A 26,190-nucleotide genomic window follows, 5' to 3' on the forward strand; every position below is an offset into this window, starting at 1 on the left:
GAAAAACCGACGTCTGGCAAATTTAATAATTGTCAATAATTTTCGCAAGGGGGTACACCCGTCTGAGAGGTGATAACAACCAAACTAGCATGTAAACATACATATTTTCTTTTGAATATGTATTGCTAGAATGTATATTTATTTTTTAAAGCTAAGCTTTTAATGATTGAGCCCATTTAGTGCCGAGTATAGGACTACCTTAAATAGTAACATTAGAACATAATGTACTAGCTGTCAGCACATGTTTGTACATGTATATGTATAGCAATATCGCACGTACGAAGTTGTGTGTATATATATATATATATATATATATATATATATATATATATATATATATATATATATATATATATATATATATATATACACACACACAGTACCCGCAACATTATTTTTTACAAGATAAACGATAGGATAGGATTCACGCACGATAGGATAGCATTAACGCACGATAGAACAGTATACACGCACGAAAGGATAGGATTAACGCACGATAGAACAGTATACACGCACGATATGATAGGATTGATACACGATAGGAAAGGATAAATGATGTTCATGATATACGTATGATTGCTTTAAACGATATTTACCAACAAACTGATAATGACAGAATTTGAGAGAGAACACGTGCAAATAAAGATTTACGTGGAATTTCTTTTTAGTAACAATTGCCGAGTTGTTAATCATCGCTGCATCATTTATAGAATGTATAAAAATGACCAGTTAATTTTTTTTCAACTAAAATTATGAGCTTTAATGATCAATAATTTTTCTGTATTGTTAAAAAAAATTTCATTACCGAACACCCTAGCCGATCGCCGCGAATATTTCAGCCCGAGATTAAATCACTCGGAAAATAGCGGGTTTAATTATATAAATCCAACTCTTGTATAAAGTAAATATAAAATCTATCATAAGTACATTTCTTTCTGTATAAGAAAATGATGCATTAAAAACGAATTATTACTCACAAGTTAAATAAATATTTACGCAGATACACATTCTGCGTACGATTTGTTAACATTGTTTTCATTACCACACACCCTAGCTGATTGTCGAGAACATTTCAGCCTGAAATCAAATATCACACGGAAAATAACGGGTTCAAAATACAACTCGGGTTTAAATTAATTATATAAATTATATCATAAATAGTTTTGTGTCTGTAAAATATGATGCAACAAAATTATATTAAATAAAAGTTAATGATTACGAAGGTATACACTCTGCGTACGATTTAATATATTCGATATACAGGTAAATATGTTACCTTGTTCCTAAGAACTTCGTTTTTCATTTTCAATGTTAACAGAAATGAATGACATATAATATTGGTTAATTTTGATTTTAAAAAATTTAAAAATTAGTATCCTGACGGAATGTTGGATAGGATTTTACAATTCTTGTTCGATAAATATATGTATACGGCGAACCGAACAAGTTGCAACTTAGTAATAAATTTACTTGCTTATGAAAAGGCACGAAACAATTAACACGATAGGATAAACGGAAGAATTGTTGAAATTAAACGATAAACCTGATAGGATTAACGCACGATAGGATAGGATTAACGCACGATAGAACAGTATACACGCACGATAGGATAGAATTATCGCACGATAGAACAGTATACACGCACGAAAGGATAGGATTGATACACGATACGATACGATAGGATTGTAAAAAATAACGTTGCAGGTACTGTGTGTATATATATATATATATATATATATATATATATATATATATATATATATATATATATATATATATATATATATATATATATATATATATATATATATATCTCTCTCTCTCTTAAGATATCTCTGACAAGCTGAATAATCCATAGATTGTAGCTCTGTCCAGTTCCTGAATTGTCTGCGACTGAGATTGGCTCGATGAGATACAGCTACACCTTATAAATACTGTAATTCAGTTTGAACACTGATAATAGAGAGAGCAGGTTTCAAGTCCGGTGACCTGGAGTAACCCCCCAGTGAAGTGTGGATTATGATTAGCTGTCTGTGTTACAAATTGGTCACTTAAGACAGGCTGTTAGGGTGTAACACCTGGAGAAATGAACCAAGGTAACAAGGTAAGCTATGATCAATACCTGACTTCTCACTACTTATCTTTAGGATGCTGATAGTAACTCTGGTATCTGATGAGTTTCAAACATTTGATTGAAATACTGAATTATGGGATTAACTACTCTATATATTTATATCAATATGACTTATGTGCCAGAGGTACTCAATATAAAGGTACTTACTAGATTACAGACTGCTTGAAGCCAGTAATCATCAAATTTCCTTTTCACACTCAGCCTATCATTTAGATGCACAGATCTTTACAACACCTCTTTATAAATGGATTTTATCTATATATAAAAGTATTTTATAATGGTGAAATCTTAGTTAAAGGTCTGTAGCTCCCAGTCTGAAAAACTTGAATAGGTCGTCAATCCAAGTTTTTCAAACTGGGAGCTACAGACCTGCAGCTATTGTGACATCTTTTATATTTTGTAATTCTAGACAGCTGTCACTCTGACACGCCTCCAAAAATCATAACCAAAACTTTGAGAAAAATTTTGTTCTTATTCTGGAATTCAAAGTTTTGTTCAGAAATCCTTACTTTGAATTTTCATTTTATCAAACAAATATTCTGTGAATCTGGATCGGCACTGTAAGATTTCAGCTATATTTGCCAATGATTACAGGGATTGCAAAAACTTGTTAAGTAAAACATCATTACAGAAATTGAAAAATGCTTGGAATACAACTGCCATTAAAAAAATTATAATATGCCACAACAGGAATAAAAACTATAATCTAAAATATCAAAATCTTTTAAATTGTTAAATGTATCATCACCTCTATCAGTATACAATACTCAAAAATATATCATAACTTATCACTGTGCAGTAATCATAAAAACTACCACCTCAAGGCATCATATAAGATTTTCTAAAAATTATCACTACAAAAACCTAAACTCTGGAGTGTTTTGATCAGCAAAAATCATAGGGAAACTATCCTCATCATGTTCAAATGTTTAACAAGAACTGTTGTATTTTATAGTGATTCATAGAAACTACAGTTTTTTTTGAAGCTGTATATATTATGTTACAGTTTGAATTTTGTTTTGGTATATCTCTATTAGATCATGGTGAACTTTGTTTGCTTTCAACTGATTTCAGCCATAGGAGTACATGTATATAGGTGGGTAAAATTTTGATCCAACTGTGGTCATCATTTTTTCAAACATCAGTTTGACAAATCATTTTGCACAGGGTAATAATTCAAATAATTCACAGAAATGACACAAAAAATCTTTATATTACAACTATTCATTCATACTAGACTAAATGAAGCAAATAATATTTATATTTTATCTATTTATAAAAATCAGTTAAAATCAAATATTTTCACAGTTATTCAGTGACAAAATCTGAGCTGTAAATTAGAAAAATTATGAAGAAAAAGTACAGAGTAATTCAAAACTTAATTTAATTCAAATTGCTATGATTCTTCAAGAAGTTTTAATAATTAACTTCATCCTTAAAATGCAGAGGGATTAGCTCCAGGGGTCTCAAGAGTGCATGCTCATCTGCTGCAACATAAAAATTCTGATAACTAGCATCTGGGTGATATTTCACAGTTAAAAACTGAAAATTCTCAGTTAATTTCAATTTATATTTCACCATAAAGAGAGTACACGCACACTAATCATCATAATCAAAGACTGTAGTATTGTTGGATTGGCGTTTCTTCAGATGATTTTCATTACCGTTAAGTTATGTTTACCTACTACAGCAAAACCTGGACAGGATAAATTTACATAAACAGGAAATTGCCAGGAATTATTTGACAACAGAAGACTTTCAATGCCAAGATGTTCAATTTATCTACTTCCTTACACTAACTGTTATAGGGCATATTGTTAATGAAAAATGACTTCACCATGAAAAGCACATAATAGTTCTTTAATACAGCCTAATTAAAACTATAAAGACATTTAACAATTATACTCTAGTGGAACTTAAATTGTGAAAAAGATTGAATTTGGCACGTACATTTACTTTTTAAATCAATGGATTTTGTCTGTTACGTACACCCCCTCCCCCTCCTGAAGTATAAACTGTATCGACTTTTAATAATATAATGCAACCTGCTGCTGCATTTTAAGAAATGAAAAAGATGAGTTCAATTCCTGGTCATCTGTCTTTTTTTGTTTGCTGAGTCAATGACCTAGACAATTCCTGGGTGATAGGTGCTCCATAAAACAAAGAAGTAGATCTAGTGTCTGTCTTTAGTCGTGGACGGCAAGGAGCTCTTACACCACCGACTCCCAGTGATCGCAAAATCCAATCCCTTGATGGATGTTGTGTCGGGAAGAACAAGGCCAGATTTATCCCCTGTCAGGAGAACACTGGCCAGCCCGGAGTCTTCTCTTTCTTCTGACTGGGTCTCGTTAATACAATCAAAAACATTTACCCAGACTCACACAAAACACAGATTTGTGTAAATCTTATTAACAGAAGACCTTATAATGCTTTTTGAACAAACACACCTTGTGAACAACTTTTCAACTTCCTCTAAGTTCAAGGAGATATTACAGCATTAAATCACACATGGCGTACGTCCTTTGGCCAAGGAAATTGTTCCATTGATTGAGATTATAAAAACACAACTACTGTGTTTTGTGAGTTAACAAGATTCAGTAGTAAAAATAGAACTTGGTGGTAAAAGTGCACGCTTAGTGTGCTTTTATAAACCTCTGATGGGGACAAAGCTTAGATTCCGATTGGCAATAGTAGCAGGTATTTATTGAGAGACCATTCAAACAGAAGAACTCTTGGTAAGGAAGGTATCAACACACAGAGTTGCATCATTTACTTTTGACAACAGCAGTATTTTTCTGACAAAAGTTAAAAATTCTTAAGTGGATGTTAAACAACATTCAATTTCCTTGGTATAAGTGATTTATGATAAAAGTATGAATGAATTCAAATTTACATCAGTCACATTAATATACAGCTGATGGAGACATCATAACAAGAATCATATGATGAGGAGCTAAGTCGGTCACTAATAAATCTTCATACGGCTCTGTCAGATTTTCAAAACTGACCAGCCACTGAGGGTTTGGAGGGCTAACAGGGATGAGTTTTTTAGGTGCCTGTCAAATGGCCTGGAAATTGCCAATACTTTGGCAGATTTTCTGTTGGATGGTCAGTTGTTGAATTCTTTTTAAGGTAAATACTCATTACTATTTTACTTCAGATGATCTGAATCATTATACAGAAATCTACCTCGGATGACCTTGATATTTTCACTGTTTAAGCTTTACTTCAGATGACCTCGAAATTTTTACTGCTGAAGCTTTCCTTCTTACGACTTTAATATTTTCTCTGTTTAAGCTTTACTTCAGATGACCTTGATATTTTCACTGTTTATGCCTTACTTCAGACGACCTTGATATTTTCACTGTTAAAGCTTTACTTCAGACGACCTTGATATTTTCACTGTTAAAGCTTTACTTCAGATGACCTTGATATTTTCACTGTTAAAGCTTTACTTCAGACGACCTTGATATTTTCACTGTTAAAGCTTTACTTCAGATGACCTTGATATTTTCACTGTTTATGCCTTACTTCTGACGACCTTGATATTTTCACTGTTTATGCCTTACTTCAGATGACCTTGATATTTTCACTGTTAAAGCTTTACTTCAGATGACCTTGATATTTTCACTGTTTATGCCTTACTTCAGATGACCTTGATATTTTCACTGTTTATGCCTTACTTCAGATGACCTTGATATTTTCACTGTTTATGCCTTACTTCAGATGACCTTGATATTTTCACTGTTTATGCCTTACTTCAGATGACCTTGGTATTTTTAATGTTAAAGCTCTACTACAACTGACCTTGATAATTTTGACAGTTTTTTTTAGGGTTGTCACTCTTCAGCATATGACAATTCTTGATTTTTTTGGGATTTCAAGCTTATTGCTTTACCTCAAATCAATGAGCTCGAGTTTACATAAGATTTTTTTCAAATTCAGTGACATATGATAAACTTTACATGTAAAATTTAAATCACTAGTGACCTGTTCTGCCTTGTGAGGTTATTGCTCTACCATTCATTACACCTAGGGCATTTCATATTGTTGTACTTCTTCAGATTACAATAACAATTTTTTGTGGGCTTCATCAGGTGACATCTTTTATTGATAACACTCTTTTTAAATTTTTTTTTATATCTCAGGGTTTTTTACTTTGGATAATAGTAGATGTATTTTTTAGTCACACTTTTAGTGACACGTTTTTTCCAGTTCAGAGGGCAAAAAGAACAGAAAAGATATTACTGTATCTACGTAATATAATACATTAACCACATCTTTAATAGAACACTTGAGAAATATGGAACAGAGATGATAATTTGTTGTTTCCTGTCCTTTTAAGAGTACTTCAAGGTGTCACCAATTGGTGGTGAAGGATTTTCAAAATCCTTTATCAATGGATATGACCATTCAACCGATAATAGTGCCAACATTTTTAAGGACACTAAAGTTGTGTTATTTTGTAGAGAAACAAACTTATCAATTAAAGCACCCAGTCCAACAAATGCATTCATCGATTTATTAAACAAAATGTATAAGGCTGATGATCTTGACATCACACTCTTCTTTTTTTTAACAGTTATAAACTGAATAAAAATAGTCTGTTATGCATACATGTTCATTCGATTGTTAATTCATACATGTACCAAAACCAAAGCTTATATTATGAATTAATTGCCATTGTGAGCATTGATGTGACATGTTGTCAGTTCACTAGTTAAATTGATCAGACCATTAATTCTCTTGTAGCTTCCTTCAGCAGACGTCATTATCTGAGGTAACAAATAAAACTGTTATGTAAATGTGCCACTGTCCCCCTCCGGAGGGTTCAGTCCTTATTGTAGAGATCTGCAACAACTTGTTAAAGGGTCTCCATCCAATAGTTGGAGTTATTGAGGACTTCCGTGGAAGACACATAAAACCCCAGATCTTTATAGGAAATGAATGTACTAACCTTCAATGTAATGGAACCACGCTTCACTTCTTGCCAACTTGCTATATTTTTTAGCTTTTATTGGGACAGATGGCTCCAAAGAAGGTTTAAGATGGGACAAAGAGTACTCATTACCGTCCATGCATCTGTACGAAGGTTAATGCTATTAGGTTCCACATGTGTAGCTTTTATACATCATAGAGAAATCAATTGATATGTCAAAAAGACATGAACCCTTAGATGAATGGAAGCAGAAAATGTCTTCAGCTGTGATGTTGCTCTCTAGAATCCTCTATGTTTTGGTCTGATTTACTCAAACTTTGTATACATGGCTCTGAGCAACTGTTACAAAGCATTGTGAAATGGTTTCATTCTTGGGAAGAAACAACATTAAAAACAAAGTGGTGAAATATGTCAAGTCCATATGCAAAGTATCATTATAACTACCGCTGTTCCTTGCATCAAGCTCTTAACAAAGGTAATGGTGGTACTGTTGTGGGTTCAGCCGACAATAATTCTGTAAATGCAGCAAGAGTCTGTATTGTTCTGAGAAACAGCAATAAACCCGCTTCCTGATTTAATAGCACTGTAAACGTTATCAGCATGCTCTTGGAGAAAGTGTAAATTTTTCAAAAGCTAAGACTGTGACCCATTCTATCACCAATTTGGGCATTATAGTTTTGAATTAAGTTCTTTGAATACTTAATCACAGGTAACAGTAATTGACATAATGCAAACAATCTGTCTTGGTCTCTGACAATTAACTATTAAATACATTTATTGTTTCTTAAATTGTTTACAATGCCTTTTTGTGCATCACATAAACTGATCTGCTGTAGAAATAGAAACAATTAGATGGCAGTCGATAAGGTGAGATAAGGTGAAATTTTTGTTTACGGTCTTTGCAATCACTTCCTCATTTAGAAGGTCTCCTGCTATAGTAATCTTAATGTCTGTACTCGGGTTACAAAATGAACAATAACATACAAAATGTCTCAAAGCAATTAAGAACTTTAAAACAATAGGAAACCATTATTCTCATTAATATAGTACAAGATAAAGCAACAAAAGCTCCATTCGGCTTAAAAGTCACTTAATGTCTAATTAACACAGTGCTTGTAAAGGATTCACGGAAAGGCACTAAACTATTGCAATACTATTTGTGACACTATCTGACTGGGGTTCGTGTGCTTGGGATGTCAGCTAGGGATAGCAGGTGGGGGGGGGGGGGGGGGGGTACAAACAAATCTCCTAGTACTTTTCTACTAAACTCTTTGGGACTTGATCGCTAGATCCATCTTTTTCAGATGGAAATTCATGTACCTTTAAACAAATTTAAACATTAAGTTTAGGGGATTTTTTTTATTTTGGCTGATGAAATGTATTGGACAGTATTTATACAGCATACTTCTGTTCTTTTTCTATGGTCATACAAGGGACACATGACCACTGTTACATGCTAATTTTTTTTTACATTCAGGAAAATTAAGTGTAAAACTTGGATACCATACCTGATAAAAGAGCCAGGGATGAAATCAAGCCGCAAGCCACTTCTGTTAACCGTGGAAAATATCATATAACCAGATAATTTGCCTTCATGTTCTGACCCTTTTCTCCCAAAATCTATTTAGCAATATCTTCCTATCTAAGGGGTGTAAATATGCATTAGTAAGATCCAGATGTGTGAATTGAGGTAACACAACAACATATAAAATGATGAATAATTATTTTTAAAGCTTAAATTTGTGTTTTATGAACACATTTTGATTTTACATAATAATACTTTTGTCTTTTAAAATATCTAGTCCTACCAATTTTCATTCACTATACAGTAAATCCCATAAAGTCTTATGTTAAATCACCAAGGACTGTTGATTATTGCCTGGGGACTTATAGTTTCAATTCTCTGCTATTGTAATTTACGTCATACCTTATAAATCTATAATACATTTTAAGACTATAGGGGGTATAAAATTGACTTCATGCACTGATGATAAGCCTGGAATTCAATGAAACTAAAAACTTGTTCATTGCTTAATATTCGTATTAACTGTGCTATAAAAATATTTCCCCTGTAGTACATGTTGAGTACTAAAGAGTTATACCCCTGTAATAACCATTCAAACCCAGACGGGCGGCAAATTTCTACAGACCCCTGCAGACTCAAAAACTTTATTACCCAGGACACCATTGTACTAATGGTTGATAACTGCTACATTTTACCATTTTAGTTCAAAGTGACAATATAACAGTTATGATGATGATATTGTGTAGGACAGACAACTGTTTCCAAAAATGCTGAATGTTAGATTTCATTGATTGGTTGTACACACCCACGTATGGGTAAAAGATACAGCAGGTCGTGATTGAAGACAGAACACAATGTACGAACTGTGAGGAGTTAATGTGGACATTCTCATTTTCAGATACATTGAAATGTCTGTTTCATAACTTTGCTGTCAATTAATCACTTTCTGTGATGTGGTGTCGGTGGACTTGCATCTGTCTGTCCAACCATATTCCACCTGAACTGCAAAACTGCATCATAGTGTTGACAGTTCATGGTAACAAAGTTTTATTTGAAGAGAATTTTCAATGTCAGACATTATTATCTTGACACGTTTTCATCTTGCCAATGGTATCTTCCCTGTGATTCATCAATAATATCTGTCAGCCTCCCGTCACTTTACAACACATGGTCACCGAGCTATACTCCATCTGTTTTATAGAATTTATCAGTAGTAATTTTAACATGTATATATTAACCTTAGAATCTTTGCTTCTTTCTCCCTCTCATTTTCCCTCTCATTTGAACAGTGCACATCTTGAAATTTTAATTTCCTACTGGTTAAATGAATATATACAGTAAAACATCACTATAGCAAACACGCTTATAATGAATTGGTGCTTACAGGGAAATGATTTTCATTCCCTGTGACTTTATTACATGTTGTAAAGTTGAATGATATTACGCTTGTAACCAAGACAAATTGTCTGTCCCTGGCACTTCGTTATATGTTTGTAACACTGTAATGTGTTACCTATTCCAACTTTAAGACTGTATGTATTATTAAGTGATGATCAGCTGGGGAAATCATCTCAATGTTTAATAATTTACAAGATTACTTGGCTTGTCAGGCTGTCCCTCATTAAATCTCTCAAGGACATATTTTATATTGCAGACCACATCTGTGATTCCTTATGTGATCCGGATTTGTAAAAGTGATACTCAAATGATAAAAGCCAGGAAAAAATATAAAGATAAAAACATGTGGCTTGTAATTTAGGCTTGGTTGGGGAACCAGAAACACTGCCTATACTCATCAATCTTGGCCTAAGATATGGTATAAAATTTAACACCCATCTTAATTGCCTAAAAACATTCAAACCTGCACGGACAATTTGTGTGTTAAACGTCACTTAATATCATATTGTAAAACTAGGCTCACAAAAAAATCCACATTTATTTAAATTGGAAAACAGGGATCTTGACATCCATTCCATAAAATTAACTTCATTCAGATCAAACTTCAACTCCTGGTATGCTGTGCATGTTCCCTAAATAATTTCACCTCCTATTTACTGCTAACACTATACAAAGTCAATCTTTTAGAGATTTCTGTTACATTGAATTGAATCATGTCAATACTTTTTTATTTTTAGATGTTGATAATTTCATAGAAACTTGAAACACTTTAAATGAAATCTCAGAAGCCTTCACAAAACAAAACACATCATGTTTATAGAATCTTCAGATGCTTTCCCATAGAACACAAAGCCCAATTACTCAGGGAAGCTGGTCAGCTGCAAAAACAATGCACAGTATGTCAAAAGCCTGAATTCTTTTGCTTTAATTGAGCTTACTAACAGTTCAACATGACCTTCCAAAATACAACACTCAGTGTCTACACAACAATGAACTTGGCGCACGATCAATATATTATGTATATCTTTCCTGCTTAATGACCAGATAATTATTTCTTCATCTGCCAATATAAAAAATTTAAAAAATACCGGTATGCTTTTTGGTATTTCTGGAACAGGCATTAATCTCGACTTTCCTATATTCACTCTATCAATTAGCGCTATGACCTTGATAATTACTTTGACCTCTAACCTTGACCTTTGATCTACTGTAGATAAGACTACTGAATCCAGCTTAATCAATTCATGATATTAAAGATGGAATTATATTTTCCATGCAGAGATCAATATAACCTAAACTAATGGTGTTCATCTTAGGGGTTATTAAGTTTGAAAAAGGATAATTAAACCTTTGATAAACAGAGAATCCCCGCAGCTGTCTAAACAGGAAATTTTGGTGATGGCCTTTTGATAGAAAATGTAAAAAAAATAAGAAAGTTAGCCTCACCATGTACTGATATACCTCTGATGAATGTTTTACCTTGCAAAAAAACATAAACCAAGCTTGTTAAAAGTCAAGAGCATGTAAAATATGTAAATATATCATGACTAGATATATCAGATTTAATATGCTACACTGATTGAGGATACAGTTGAGTTCATCAGTACTGAGTTACTCCTAACAGAGTACAGAGTGTCTTTATATAAACAGTAGCATCCACCAGTAGCATCCTCAGTGGAGACCTAAACAGCCCTTGTTGATTCAGATACATCTTTAATATTGGGGAGAACAATTTGAAATCTGTTGTAACTTGTTGAGTATAAGGCTCTGAGCTGGGACTATTGGAGCCTTCTTTGTGCTCTGTTAAATCCTCAGGCAGGACACAGCTTTACCATTAAACCTTAAAACATTCCACTGCAAGCTCAGAAAACAGTGGACATGAGGAATTATAAGGAATCATATTTGTGTATTTGCAGTGGAGGAGCCTGTATATAAAATTGCGGTGGTGTGTTGATTAGCACTAGATACTGTGGATTCATTATGTGACAGGGTGCCTAGGAATGGTAGCAGCACAGTGTGGTAGCACCTTATTAAAAAATAATTACCAGTGTACTCCGGAGGTACAACATATATCCTTGTTAGTATCTGGCTCATTTAACCGCAGATGTTACTGGATAAATAATCTAATCACCATGTCAAGTCTCCTCTTTTGAAGGTAAGGATATTGTTATTATATTTTATTTCTTTCTAACATCTAGAGTAACTACGAATCTTTAAAAATAGGATGTTTTTCCCCCTCAACATTATTTCCTAAAAATATATTTTCTAAATGTAAATTTTGCTCCCCCTTTCTGTTTTTGAATACATGTACCATTAAATACAGTTATTGAATTGGAAGTTTGTATGTCTCTTTCTCTGCTATATTAGACATAGTGGCCATATTCTAATTAAAAGCTCAATAGGCACTGACAGACCCCCCTTTGTTAAGAGTGAAATTAATAATAACCCGAATATGACAGACGACAGTTCTTTGGGCTTTTATCAGGATCCTGCTACTTGCTTTAAGAAATGTGTGCCCCTTAATGACATTTTGTAATAAGATGGTCTGCTTTCCTCCATACTTATCATCCATTTTACTCCAGAGCCCAGAATCTGACAAACTCAGAGTTATCTCCCCAATCCTGGACCTTCCCACTTAATCAAGTCTACATATTTTCTCTGATGCCTTTTTTCTGATTTGGGCTAATCCTATCTGATCTTATGACTGGTCAATAATAGCAACCCTGAATAAAAGAGGAATCAAGTTGGGAAGACTGTTCAATTCTTTCATTCATTAATTGGTTTTTTCCTTTAGTTCAGACCCTGCAACAGTTTTCTGAATCCCAAACTATTGACAAACTACGACTCCAAAACATACCCGGTCAATTTGAGTCCCTGCATCTACTTTTTCTCGCCAACATTTGCCAATATTTTGTAAGATTGATTGACATTCTTAATTGAAAGTCAAATTCAAATCCATGAATAGTAGGACTTAAACATATATTCTTTAATATAAGTTCTGAGTTATGTACCACTGTTCATTTTTAACAAAGAGGACATATCTGAGTAAAACTTTTATTTTGAATGAAATTGAAAGGGGACATAATTAATACGAGATATCCTGAACTTGACAGATAACGAATTCAACTGTCCATATTGATAAAAAATTTGTATTTTCAATAAAATTTCTCCAATTATAAATGCAACCATATTGTGTTTATTTTTCACCTGAAAGAGATTTCAATGACAAATAAATGCCCAGGTATGTGTGTTCCAATCTTGTAAATGAAGAATGAATCAAAATGACACAATTGATTACATTTATTCGATAAAATTAGGAAAATTAAAGCATTGCAGTTTAAGATAATACATGAAATGAGTTCAGCTCAAGATGCATTAATAAGAATAAATCGCTCTGTAAAAGGGCTGAATTTATTCAAAAATTTTAAAAATATTTTCATGTTTATTTGAATTTTGTATTTACTTCTGCTCAACCCTCTTGTGTGACATATGACATACAATGTCAAGCTTAAATGATGAATGCAACAATATGTCACCACTCTTGAACAGATATAACCACTTCATTAATAAATAAGTATCATAACTTTTTCCTCAATCAATTTTCATATTCTTTTTATTTTTAAAATGATATCCCCCCCCCCCCCACCTACCTCGCATATCAAATGATCATTAATGAATCATAATCTTACATAATTGATTTGTATAAAACAAACTGCAATGGTAATCTGCTTATATTATGTATTAAAATTTCCATCACAAATTCCATACCATAACCAGTCATTCATAAAATACAGAAAACTACAAACCCTAACAAAACAAAATTATTATCTAGACAATTCGTCTGATGTATGCATTAAAACTGTAGAGTCTGACCCATCCCAAATAACAAAATCAAATTCAATACAGATTGATGGTTCAAATCACCATGAAATTTGTTGGAATTTTCTAAAATTATCTCAAGCTTTTCATAGAAAGAAGAGAATGAATTGAATTTGTATGGTAATACTTTGCAAAATTTGTCCATCTCCAAAGGTCCTTAGCATGTATATACAGAAGCAAATTCTGAAAACTGATCCTTTTCAAACTTGTTATTATACATCATGATAGTTTTCTTAATAGCTGTATAATGCTACAAAAAAAACCAACTTTAAATAATGTTTTGTTGACTTTCCGAATTCAATGTCTGCGTTTCAAATTTTAATTTTAATTCCATTCCATTTAAGTCCCTTTATCAGAAAACTCCCCTAAGGAAAAGAAACTTTTTTCCAAAATTCATTATTAAGTTAATGTAATCGACATACAAGTTTAATTTCTAAATTATTTTTTCTACAAGTATCTTAATTTTCAAAATCAATAAAACTTGCCGATTCCTACAATAAACAACGACCAGCAGAAGACGAGGAATTAAGGACAAATAACAAACAAAAAGTAATTAATTTTGTGAAGTTTGTACAAGGCCTCCAAGAAATTGTCTCAAATCTCCAATGTACTAAGTGTTAGTCTGGGAATATTAAACCTGCTCCGATCCATACAGTACGTAGCATAAAACTCTCAGACTCGTTGGAGTTCTGCTGCTGAGGCATTACTTCTGTTTAATAATGTTATCACGGTAGTAATTGTCCTGTTGCCTTCGGTAAGAATGAAATTAGGCTGTTCAAGAGGTTTTATTGAATGTTCCAGCTTCCATAATCGGTGATCTCTGACACTCTCTCTGTTTTACATTGCCCATCCAGGAGATATTATACACAAGATGAGGTCTCATTTTATTGCAAGTTTGTATCATATCATCATTTCTATCATAGAGGCTTTGGTCATTGCTGATTAACCCCAAAAAATCTTCTACCCAACCCAAAAATAACAAAAATCTTCTACCCATTACTTAGATACCAAGCCTCATATTATGCAATTTGTTAAAAATGTTAAAATGGACCCCCACCCACCACCCACCTTTTCTTATGTGAAAAAAACTAGCTGAAAATTAATGGAGTACTGTTTAAAATTCACCTTATAAAAATAAGACTAGAAAATTCATTTGAATGAATGAATTAATCATATTAATTAAGCTCAACTTGATAAGAAGGCAGCTTTATATCAAGTTTATAGTAGAAATCAAGACATCATCTTACAATAATTTTGATATCCTTCAAAACATTCTATATGAAGAAGAACCAAAATGGGTGGTGTTCATTAAGCTTGGTTATTATTATCATACTTGAACAAATTCCCTTACCCCTCAGGGCTTTGGGAGTAGGGGAAGTCGGTAGCAGTCTAATAGCAGTTGTCTTAATCCTGTATTTCTACGTCCAACCTTCCTGCTGAGAAAGGGTGGATTTACCGGCCTTGTAGTGCCTCAGACCCCCATCAATTTGTTACAAGTGGTGAGAAGTCTGTACCAATCTCTGAATCCACAAGTGTTTTAAACACAGCTTATATGCTTATAAGGAATAATGGATGAATTCAAACAGTGTGTATATCATCATCAAGTGCTATTTGATTCATTCAGAGAGGAGGAATTTATCCTGATAATGGCCTCTTTGATTCAAAGGAATTCAAACTGATGGACTTTTATGAAAATTTAAATTGTCCACTTCTTATGTTTGACAGTATAACTGTGATGATTTTGAAAGAAAAGTGCTATCAATTTTTAACAATATGGTATGCATGTAATTTTACCAACTAAAGTGTTAAAGATACCTTAATTATATGTTGTTTAATTTTACATACTGGAATTCACATTAAAGTATAAATAAAATAATGAACCAGAGAGACAAAAATTACAGTGACCTTAAGTATAATTGTCGGGGTTTGTACAGAATTACAATTAATCATCTACAGAACAGCTGTACACACCTTAACAACATCATTTGAAAGAAGCGCTACCGGACAGACCCATCACTAACTACCCAGGGATCAACAAATTTAATTTCAAGCTTTTAGAGAGATGGCTTGAATTGTCACCTTCTTGCACACTCTAAAACCATAAGATGACCTTTCCAGGCTGTTATTAAGGTAGACCCTCAAATGAACATGGTTGGCTGATTTACTTAATGATGCCACGGTTTAACTAATGTCTTATATTTTTCAATTTTAAGTATTTTGAGTTCATCAAAGGTGCTGTGTCATCCTCATTTTTACAAACTTCTTCAGAATATGATAGATATTGACTACAATGTCACAGAGAATATTGTCCTGCAGTGAAATAACAGATGGAGAATTTCTCTGCAAGATTCCACCAACTCTGCCTTAGATGTCATACACTTACAACTTTTAATTAAGAAAGCTGGATGTTAACTGCCATTTTTTGGCTATATATTTGTCTCCCTTAGACAAAGAGTTTTATATGTATAAATATATGGGAAAATGTTCCAATTCTGAAGCTAAAGTATTTGGATTTTTTTTCTTTTCTAATATTAGATTATGGCCAAAAAATAGTATATTTAAAAGTTGAACACAGCTGATCTGCTGGGTAGTTTGTTGACCTTCCAGCTGCCTTAATATTTAGAATGACATTAATCACTTACCCCTACGCAGTGTAAAGCTTACCAGACTTTTGGAGGACATCTGGTTCTGAAAATAAAAGAAAAATTGTTATATAAACACATTAACAACCATTCAGCATTTAAATGACCCCTCCCTTCATATGGTTTCTGGAACATGATTTCATTCAATATCAAAAGAAGAATATTTTAGCCTCAATTTAATAGTTATTTTTCTGGAATACATGTATCAAGCAAATAAAAAAGAGATCATTGTCTCTCTCTTTCCTCAATGAACATTCTTGAAATTTCCTTCTAAAGCAATGACAGTAATAGAAATTATTCATTGTGAGATATTAACATTCAGCGAATGTTTACCATACTTATATACATAACAGAAACAGCTTCTTTATTGTATTTGCTGGATTCAAAGATATTATGCTTGCTAGTGTTTTGACATCTTCTCTGTTTGAAGAAAAACAAAATGTACTCAGTCCATGGGAGCCATTCATTTATTTCTTTTCTTTCATGCAGTTGTACAAATGTACTGTCAGCACTTGCATACACTCATCCACAGTTGGACATTAAAGTGGTCAATACTCATTTCTTGATAACACAATTACAAGCCACAGTTGGACCCAAAGGACCATCAAGTCGTCCAACAAGCCATCCTCATTACACACCAAATCACCTTCACCTGATTACCCAAAGGTGTGATATCTATCTACCATGCATATTAGAATTCCTTCAAGTCTTGGCACTACATATGTAAATTTGACCAGTTTTTCTTGGACTTTGGTTTTGTTTTGACAACAGGAAAATGGCAGGAAGTTAAATAAACCACTGCATCATCCCAGATTCAACCATGTGCTCCAAATTGCCAACAGCGGCAGGGAAACATTTCTTGTTTTATGTTTTGAATTCTGGGATAAAATTCTTTATTTCCAAGATTTTCAATGATTCCCTACATCATTATTTCAATATCAGGCCCCATCTGTATAAACAAAGGTTAACGTCCCCCTTGGGCAGGATCAGCAAACAACTTTTAATTTCCACACTGTTGGTGAACCAACTTTTATTGTACAGCAAAATGACTACCTATGATGTAAGAGACATTAAGATTGCTAATGACAAAATTAATCAGATGTGATTTTTTTCTATATTTGTCAATTCAGAGTCCTGTATAATGGCACTCAATATAAAGAGATAAATCTAGATGTGAATGATTTAGTTTGTGTCAAAAAAGAGAAAACCCACTTTCTGCATTCTCTTTTAATTCTGCAGCAACTGTCTCATAATAAAGCTCTATTAATCAAAGAGCATCAAATTAACCTTATTTCCTATACAGGACTATATAATCAAAAAATTGTCCAATTTCTTCATGTTTCTTAATCACATTGCACTTGGAATTCAAAATTTTGGAAAGAGATGATGATTACAAGAAATCAGCAGAACCTGTGACAGGAACCCCACCCTTCCTTATAACAGTCTGCAGACCTGGAACCGAGAGATCTAGAGATAACCCACTTCCTGGCTATGTCGAGCAAGGAATGGTCTGAGATTTGTTGAACTCAGTCAGCAGTTCAATGTACCACGTTGCTCAGCATCTCAACAACACTGATAACAGAAATCAAGGAACACCCATAAGTTTATAAAACAAATGAGATTAATTATAAAATGCACTCATGAAAGTATGCGATGCACCTTTTCGTTTATCAATTTCAAAGTCTAATAAGAGAATGATTTGCACCTTTACAAAATTAGAGGCATGCATGAAAAGTGTATATATATGCTGGGTCTATAACTGTTTAATACACCAGCTAGATTGACTCTTATTCACTATCAATCTGCCTGAAATTGTTTGTTAAAAAGATAAGTACCCACAAAATGATCGTCTGAAGTAAGATAAAGTCATGATCATCTAAGAGTTTGCAGAACCAGCCATTTCCCTGGTTATCGCTTTCCTTCATCAATTCTCAATGTCCCATGTACAGACAAATGATCAAACTCCAAGGATTTAACTATACTTATACAGATTCTAATCAAATCTCATTAATCATCCTACTGATTTACCTGGGTGCTAAGATAATTAATTAACAGGGGAAATGGTTACTAGTATCATGTGCCACTGTATAAAAACGAGGTGATTCCTATATACCCCCAAACTTCGGTTGCGGGGGATGTATAATGATTAATCCCTTATTGCAGTAACAAGATTGCTAAAAAAAAGTTCAAACAAACATTATTACAGTAAAACCTGCATGATTATAGCAAGGGACCTGTGGATTATTGGATTTCTTTTAGTTAAAAGAAATTTGAAACAGTAAGTATATATTGTAAATTGCCTTCATACATGTTTTCCTTCCCATGTATGCTGGGTATAACGCTAGTGGAAGTACGGTATGTAGTAAATGGAATGAAAATGAAAACTGAAATGTTCTAAATGTTGCAAATTAAGGGATTAGATGTTTAGAAAAATATATTATATTGAAAATGAAGTCATTGAAATATTGGTAGCTTCTGGGATTAAAAAGAAATAATACATATATGGTGTTATGAATGTAAATATCATTTTTCGATATTCAGCTTTATAATATGGGCCTCACAATCTGTTCGTTATATCTGTAAATTCATTTTATCAGAGGTTGATTAATTAAGCCATAAAATTTTACAATAAATTGTTAGAATTTCACAGGGGACCTCACAAATCTTTGTACTTTTATTTTTTTGCAGCACATGTATCAGTGTTTGTATAATAAACAAGTTTTACTTTTATTTAAGGTAAAGCTGTAAATGAAAAATTTTTAAAGGATGAAAAAGGTCCCAAGGAGAATGGATTATACAAATCCTTATCACACAGATAATGCCAAAAAGATTTATTTATAACGTTTATTTCCCTAACTCTACTTGAAATGTTTCAATGATATACATTTTATAATTACACTACACTTGTAATTAATTTATTAAAGCTTTTTATAATAAGTGTTTTTACATAAATTAAAAAAATAATAAACTAATATTTTTTTCTATTTTGCTTTTTATGAAATTTATCAAGATCCATAAAAAATAAAAAGCTTCAAAATATATTTCATTTCAGAGACATGGTATCTAAAATATACAAGACTATTCATGAATAAAGTGTGTGGTGAAACATCCTTCTTTCCATTCATAAACCGGTAATAATAAATCAACACTTCTCTCCTACAATTTGAGCCATGACTTGGCATTTCACGATCAATGTTTCTAATTCTTTGAAAAGGCAGCATGTACATTGATAAATTTACTCACACATATGCTAACAGCAAATATCTTACTAAGTGAAAATCTCTGCCAAAATAATGCTCCGAGGTATGCTTATTGTGAATTAAAGGTTTCACTAAATGACCTTGTTCATTCTTTTTTTTTAAGAATAGATTTTGCTCATATCTGCGTTTAATATTGATATCGTATTTTCATTTAAAATTCTGTGTTTGTTTTATGAGCAACCACATGTATGAGACAAACAATATTGAAGACTACTCAACTAACAAAAGTTCATTATAGAAGCTACGTACAGTCAAACACAGGTTTAAATATTTGTTAATGATCGATAAAAATAATTAGGAGTCAAGGGGAGTTATTAATCCTGCAATATTGTAATCTAATATTATAGGAATCAAATAACATCTCAAGCTACATAATCTATCAAAGTATAAACTGAGTTGTGCAGTTTACACTTCTTGTTCAATATCATGCCAACAAATTTAAGTTCTTCATGATTATACATGGTTACATTATGCTTTATTTTTAGAATTTTTTTTGTTTATGTAAGGAATCGGAAATCAATAAATAGTTATAATAATAATAATCAATAAATAAATTTTTAAATCATCTGTCCAGTCATAAAAAGAGCAGCAAGTTAAGTCGAGACTCGTACAATATGATCTCCCAGCGGTATTCTTCCATCTCCTTGTTTTCTCTGATAAGCAAAAGTTTCTATCTGACCATCTAAATATTTATGATCTCCAAATAGAAGTTAGTAATTACAATAATGGAACTAATTGATAATTAGTCCAAGACATCATTTAATTTTATGATACACATTCAGGGTGTATCTAGGGTCATATATCTACCTGTTTGTTGAATAAATCATACATCAAGACAGTGTCATGTTGTACACAAGACACCTTATGGTTCACTGATAATTGTCAATAGTTAAAGAAATAAAGTATTGGCAATGAAACACAACTAGGATTCATACGATGAAATCATCTATGCTGATCAATGTAGGATTCATACGATGAAATCATCTATGCTGATCAATGTAGGATTCGTATGATGAAATCATCTATGCTGATCAATTAAAGAAATGTGAGAAATATCAAAAAGTTAAACATACCGCATTGTGTCCTAAATATGAAATTCCATGCAGCTGTTTAAGTCTCAGCTAGCTGGGAGTTGTACTTGCAAAAACACAAGACTTACAGACAGACTGACTGACGGATGGACGAGTCAAATACATCATATCCCTTGCCACTTTGTTGCATGGGGTATAAAAATAAATCATTGCTCTAACGTATTTTTTAAATGATATAATGGAATTTTCCATTGTGAACACGGTTTTGTTACGGCTATACACTTTTTTAAGTTTGATTTATCATGATGCCTAGGTAAGTTTCTATATGTGAGCAGTTAGTTTTCCTGCATTCATTAGTTAATTGCAGAAATTTACCAGCTAGTATATAAACAACTTCAGACTTATTACCATTGAAAACAGCACTTCACGTGCATAGCAGTTCTTTATTAGCAAAGTTTGAGATAAAACCTTCAGCTTGGGCACGAACAATTTATTATTAAGGTTTTACAAAGAGTTTTCATTGGGCTAAAAAGTGAATTAGTTTTGACTAAGTAGCAATGGCTATCACTGGTGAAGCTCTTCCCTAATGATAAAACTGCCTCTAATTGATACTTTATGTTTCTGCATTTACTGGTACATGCAATATTGGTGACCTAAACCTTCAAATCTCTGTGAATGCCATTGGGTATGTAGGTATCGGTGTATATTTATTATGTGTTTTCTCTAAATAGCTTTCTTTACAAAACTTTTAAATGTTAACAGCAACATATGTATTATTAAGGTGGAATAACACATCATCACAAAATGGCTGACCGCTGATCGAAACGACATTTCGTTTTATTAAAAGGATTTTATCGACTGTAACATGTAACTTAATTACTCCATAGCCGAGTGGATAATGTGTCGGTCTTGTAATCTGTATATCCCCAGTTCGAATCCCGCAGGGGCTTTTGTTGTTACTTACTGAAATAATTATTTTAGATATTCATTTTTTTATCCCAAAACTGCAAATTTTTCGCTTATTTGACATATGTATAGTTTATTTATCATTTTATCTTTTATTATCAAATAATGTCCTGTTAATTTGAGTGAATTTTTTCAGGTGTGTTATTCCACCTTAAAAAGTATTTAAAATCAAATGGAATGCTTTTAAAATGATTAAACATTTTATATTTTAAGTTTGTCAGACTTAATTTTAAATTAAGTCTTGCAATTAGGTCTGAATTGGTGAATAACTTTGAAACTTTCCCCCCCCCCTTTTTTCCGGGGGGGGGGGGGGGGGGGGGGGACCTTGACTTTTATAAAAGTCACTATATAAGTCAAGCCCCCCCCCAAAAAAAAGAGAGTAATCATTATGTTATTTGCAGCACATTAATTATCTCTGTATGCTGAACCAGATTTTTAAAATCATTTTAAATATTTTTACTATGATTTTATACACTGCCCCAGATACATCCCTGGTATATATACTATATTCAATCTTCACATAATTATTTAATATGATTTTATTGCAAGTAGATGTACACTGATGCAAACTACCCCTTACTTGGATCCGCCAAAGCGTGTCCACCACCTAAGTTAGGTGTTAAACTCTCATTTTTGCTATTTCGGGGTGGTTTATCGAAAATGAAAGTAGGTTAACTTCTTAATTAAATTCTTAATAATTACTTATCAGTTACAATTTAATTATAGTTAAAGGACATCATCTCACACATGAAATACCAAAGGTGTAAGCAGTTGCAACTTTAGTGCAGGCATTTTGTAGTTTTTTGACAAAAAGTACATGTATAGATATTTGATGCCATTAACGCCATTAACTTCCGCTGACTTGGATCCATCAAAGTATGTTCACCATGGCCACCTGTCTCTCATTTTTGCTATATCAGGCTGGTTTGTTGGGAAATGAGAGTAGGCTTTTAATAAATTTCACAATAATTACTTATTAGATAAAATTCAATTATAGCGAGCTTACAGACATCATCTCATACATGTTGAAATACCATTAAAGGTGTAAGCAGTTACTCTGGTGCAGGCAATTTGTAGTTTATGGGCAAAATGTCTTCATTTATAAGATTGTACCAACAATCCTGCTTGACTGCATGGGTCACCCTAGCTACTGGCAATAAAAGAATGAGCTGTAAGGGAAGTTTATAAAAATCTCAATAAACTTGTATTAATTATTTTTTTCTTTTAGGAAACTTAAATATACATTTTTTTATGAATTTATTTAATATGCATGGATATATATGCAACATCTGATGAAAAAATATTTTCTATGTACAAAACTTATCATAAGATTCTATTAAAAGTCAACATATGTTGCTAATAAAAATTTCTCTTCTTTTTACCACAAAATTAAATGTAAATCAATTTGGTAGGAATTCCTATTTTCAGAGATATAAATTTGTAAATGTTATCTCGACCTTTAACTCCTCTCCTTTATATAATATATCATTCACTTGTTTAGATCGAGGAACAAGTCTTGTGAATAAAATACCTTAATTCATAACCCTTCCATACATGTAAATATCTAGTACATAGATTTACAAGTATAATACTATGTATTTATCATCAGATCCAATGATTTCTTTTAGAGTGTGTTCTATAGAACAAAATAAATGTAGCAGTTTTGTGATACTTCTATAAATGTGACCTGAACTATTTTAACAGTCTTAGAGAAATGGGATTTTAAATGAAAAGGTTGAAAAATCAAAATTAGTCATTTCTTTTCTCATTCAATGCAATTAGTATGACGACAGCATGACAAAATATAAGCTACACCATCTACATATATATTTACTTATTGCTAAAGACAACTATTTCTTTGTCCTAAAATAAGGTGAAGACTTGTGACATTTTTAAGTTATAAAAATACATTTTGTAAAATGGATAAGGAGTGATCTTAGGAAAAACAAGCTTGTTCATATTATTGAGATAGATCTTAAGTCATGGTCAGCTCTGAGAAACTTAGGCTCCTAGAACCCAATACAGTACATCAAGATTCTCTGACACAGGAGATGGGGATCAGCAGTGTCATAACCAAAGTAAGATAAAGTCTTTAGCCTACGAGGTTCACGCGGGCGAGGATCACACGGGCTGTTGGCGGTGGCTGTGTTTGGAGACACTGATAGAGCCGCCAAACAGATGCTTCCCTCAGGGACCTCAGCAGAGTCCTCGGTGTCCTTTTAACTTGATGGAACAATAGATAATGTTTCTCCTAAGATGAATATTATTATGTTTTAGAGCCCTCTTATGACAATGGATGATACAAAAACCCATTAAGCAAGCATAATCAATCAGAATGCTAACATCTAGATCATAATTCATCTTTAATAAATTAGTAAATGCTAGGGTCCAGTTAATGGATAGTAAATCAATGTATTATATATACCCTTACACAACTTGATATTAAACCAGTTTAGCAGATCTGTGGTGTTGTAGTAGACAATGCACCACAGAGCATGTCGGAGTGGATCTAGTCTGTGTGCAACAGTCCATTTATAACATATTATACTTGTTTGGTTATTAACACTGATTGTAGGTACAGAACAAATATAGCTGTATACTGTATACAGGGTTATTTTTGCTTGGCACTATTTTAGCCCTTCTTTATTTGCCTCATCTTGATTTCACTCATACAAAATTGTTAAGGAGAAATAATTTGAGATATTGGAATTCACCTAGTCTTAAATTTGCTTGCTTGAAACGAGGGTGAAAAGGGCAAAAATGAAATAGAGGTGATTATTTCCCTGTATACAGTAGCAAAATATTTTTTTTTAAATCAAAAACAATTTCATGTTATTGTTGTTTTTTGTATTCCAGAAGAATGAAACACTTACAAGATGACAACCCTGTAAACAACACCATGGCAACCATCCAAATAAATAGCAGCACTCCGAGTACTGAGGAAAGTACCACCCTATCGCAGCCCAACTCTGAGTGGGATGTAGTCACCATCATCAACAAATACGGACTACCCACAGTATGCATGTTTGGAATTGTGGGAAATATTCTGAATCTGACTATTTTGACTCGACGTAAACTTCGTCGCTCTCTGCGGACAGTGGAGCAAGCTGCCAACCTGTGCCTTATTGCCTTAGCCCTGTCTGATTTTATGTTTTGTTTGTTTGCGCTCCCCACCACCTTCCTGCCCAGTGACTTTGACACGGATACAGGATTCATCATATACTATGGAATGTACTCACCCGCTATTATCAATGTGTTTATTCTGACAAGCACCTGGCTAACTGTTACTATGGCAACAGAGAGGTACTTTGCTATATGTCATCCACTGAATCAGAACTTGTTAATGACCTTGAAAAGGACAAAGTTGATCATTGTGATTGTGTACGTGTTATCTGTATTATTTAATGTCCCAGTGCTTTGGAGAAATCAAGTGGTTGAGAATGTGGTCAATAACAGCACCAAAGTATATACAATGGATATTGTACCACTTGGAAATGACACAATTGCAGATACCACTTATAGAGTGGTATGGGCCATACTTGGAAACTTTATTCCTCTTATTCTACTGGTCGGTTTCAACATCTGCATCTGTCGCAAAATCCATCAGTCTTATCAGTATCGTAAGAAGTTCCACTTTGACCGCTCCTCATCCCAGGACACCAATTTCACCCTAACCACCACCCTCATCGTTATCGTGGTCATGTTCCTCATCCTAGTGGCGCCCTCTGAAATTGTCCTCCACATCGCCAGTATGATCCACTCGGAGAATTACCGCTCTATTGAGGCCATCATGAACTTCATGCAATCCGTCAACTTCTCTGTGAATTTCATTTTATATTGTATAATTAGTTCTTATTTCCGTAAAACCTTGCGCCACATAGTGTGCTGTTACTGGTGGAACCAGAGAAGGGATTCCTACCGCCTCAACACCAGGGCTGATCTGAGCAAGGTCCCCCTCCAGAACATCAATGATGGATCGTGAGAAAGTGATTAATTAAACTAAACACGAAACACAATTTATTTTGGAACTCTTCAGAGCTCATTTTCTTGAACATTTCTTGTTCTTAAGAAGATAATACTGAAAACTGAAGAATCAATGAAATACTTGGGAAGTCTCTCACGACTCAACTGCAATAACTGAAATGTTGTCTTTTCCCCGATTATTGCATGTATATACCATCCATTCTTCTACCTTACACAGCAATTTACGACTAAATCAAATTTAACAGATTGCCTTTATATTAAATCCTGAAAAAAAGATTCTCATTTTGTGATTTGATTTGCTTTGGTAGGGCAGCATTTTTTTTAATGGTGATGCATCATATAAAACATTTCAAGTGTTGATGTAAAACGAGAATGGACTCAATCTGTATCTTTTTTATCTGGCAGCATGAATTTTTTTCTAGCAATAAGCCA

The 26,190-nt window shown here is 33.1% G+C and overlaps 2 protein-coding genes across 7 annotated transcripts in view; one reads left to right on the top strand and one right to left on the bottom strand.

Moving 5' to 3' along the window:
• The window catches only part of LOC105345801 (CD109 antigen), a 147,828-nt gene that overhangs the window by 29,670 nt on the left and 91,968 nt on the right, over positions 1 to 26,190 (bottom strand). For all 3 annotated transcript variants that reach the window (XM_066080335.1, XM_066080336.1, XM_066080334.1), the window contains exon 15: positions 16,540 to 16,563. In XM_066080335.1, coding sequence (XP_065936407.1) covers positions 16,540 to 16,563 — 24 coding nt within the window. The remainder of the gene's footprint in view (positions 1 to 16,539; positions 16,564 to 26,190) is intronic.
• Positions 1,922 to 26,035, top strand: LOC105345805 (FMRFamide receptor). Of its 4 annotated transcripts, none has more exons than XM_066080338.1 (2): positions 1,922 to 2,104; positions 24,631 to 26,035. In XM_066080338.1, exon 2 carries the CDS (start codon positions 24,635 to 24,637, stop codon positions 25,754 to 25,756), a length of 1,122 nt encoding a protein of 373 aa, XP_065936410.1. In that variant the 5' UTR covers positions 1,922 to 2,104; positions 24,631 to 24,634; the 3' UTR covers positions 25,757 to 26,035. The 4 variants fall into 4 exon arrangements, with proteins under 4 accessions (XP_065936410.1, XP_065936409.1, XP_011452419.3 ...); XM_066080337.1 differs by lacking the exon at positions 1,922 to 2,104 and adding an exon at positions 11,635 to 12,151; XM_011454117.4 differs by lacking the exon at positions 1,922 to 2,104 and adding an exon at positions 22,406 to 22,440.

The sequence above is a fragment of the Magallana gigas genome, chromosome 3 (assembly GCF_963853765.1).
Source record: "Magallana gigas chromosome 3, xbMagGiga1.1, whole genome shotgun sequence".
Classification (NCBI taxonomy): Eukaryota; Metazoa; Mollusca; class Bivalvia; order Ostreida; family Ostreidae; genus Magallana; species Magallana gigas.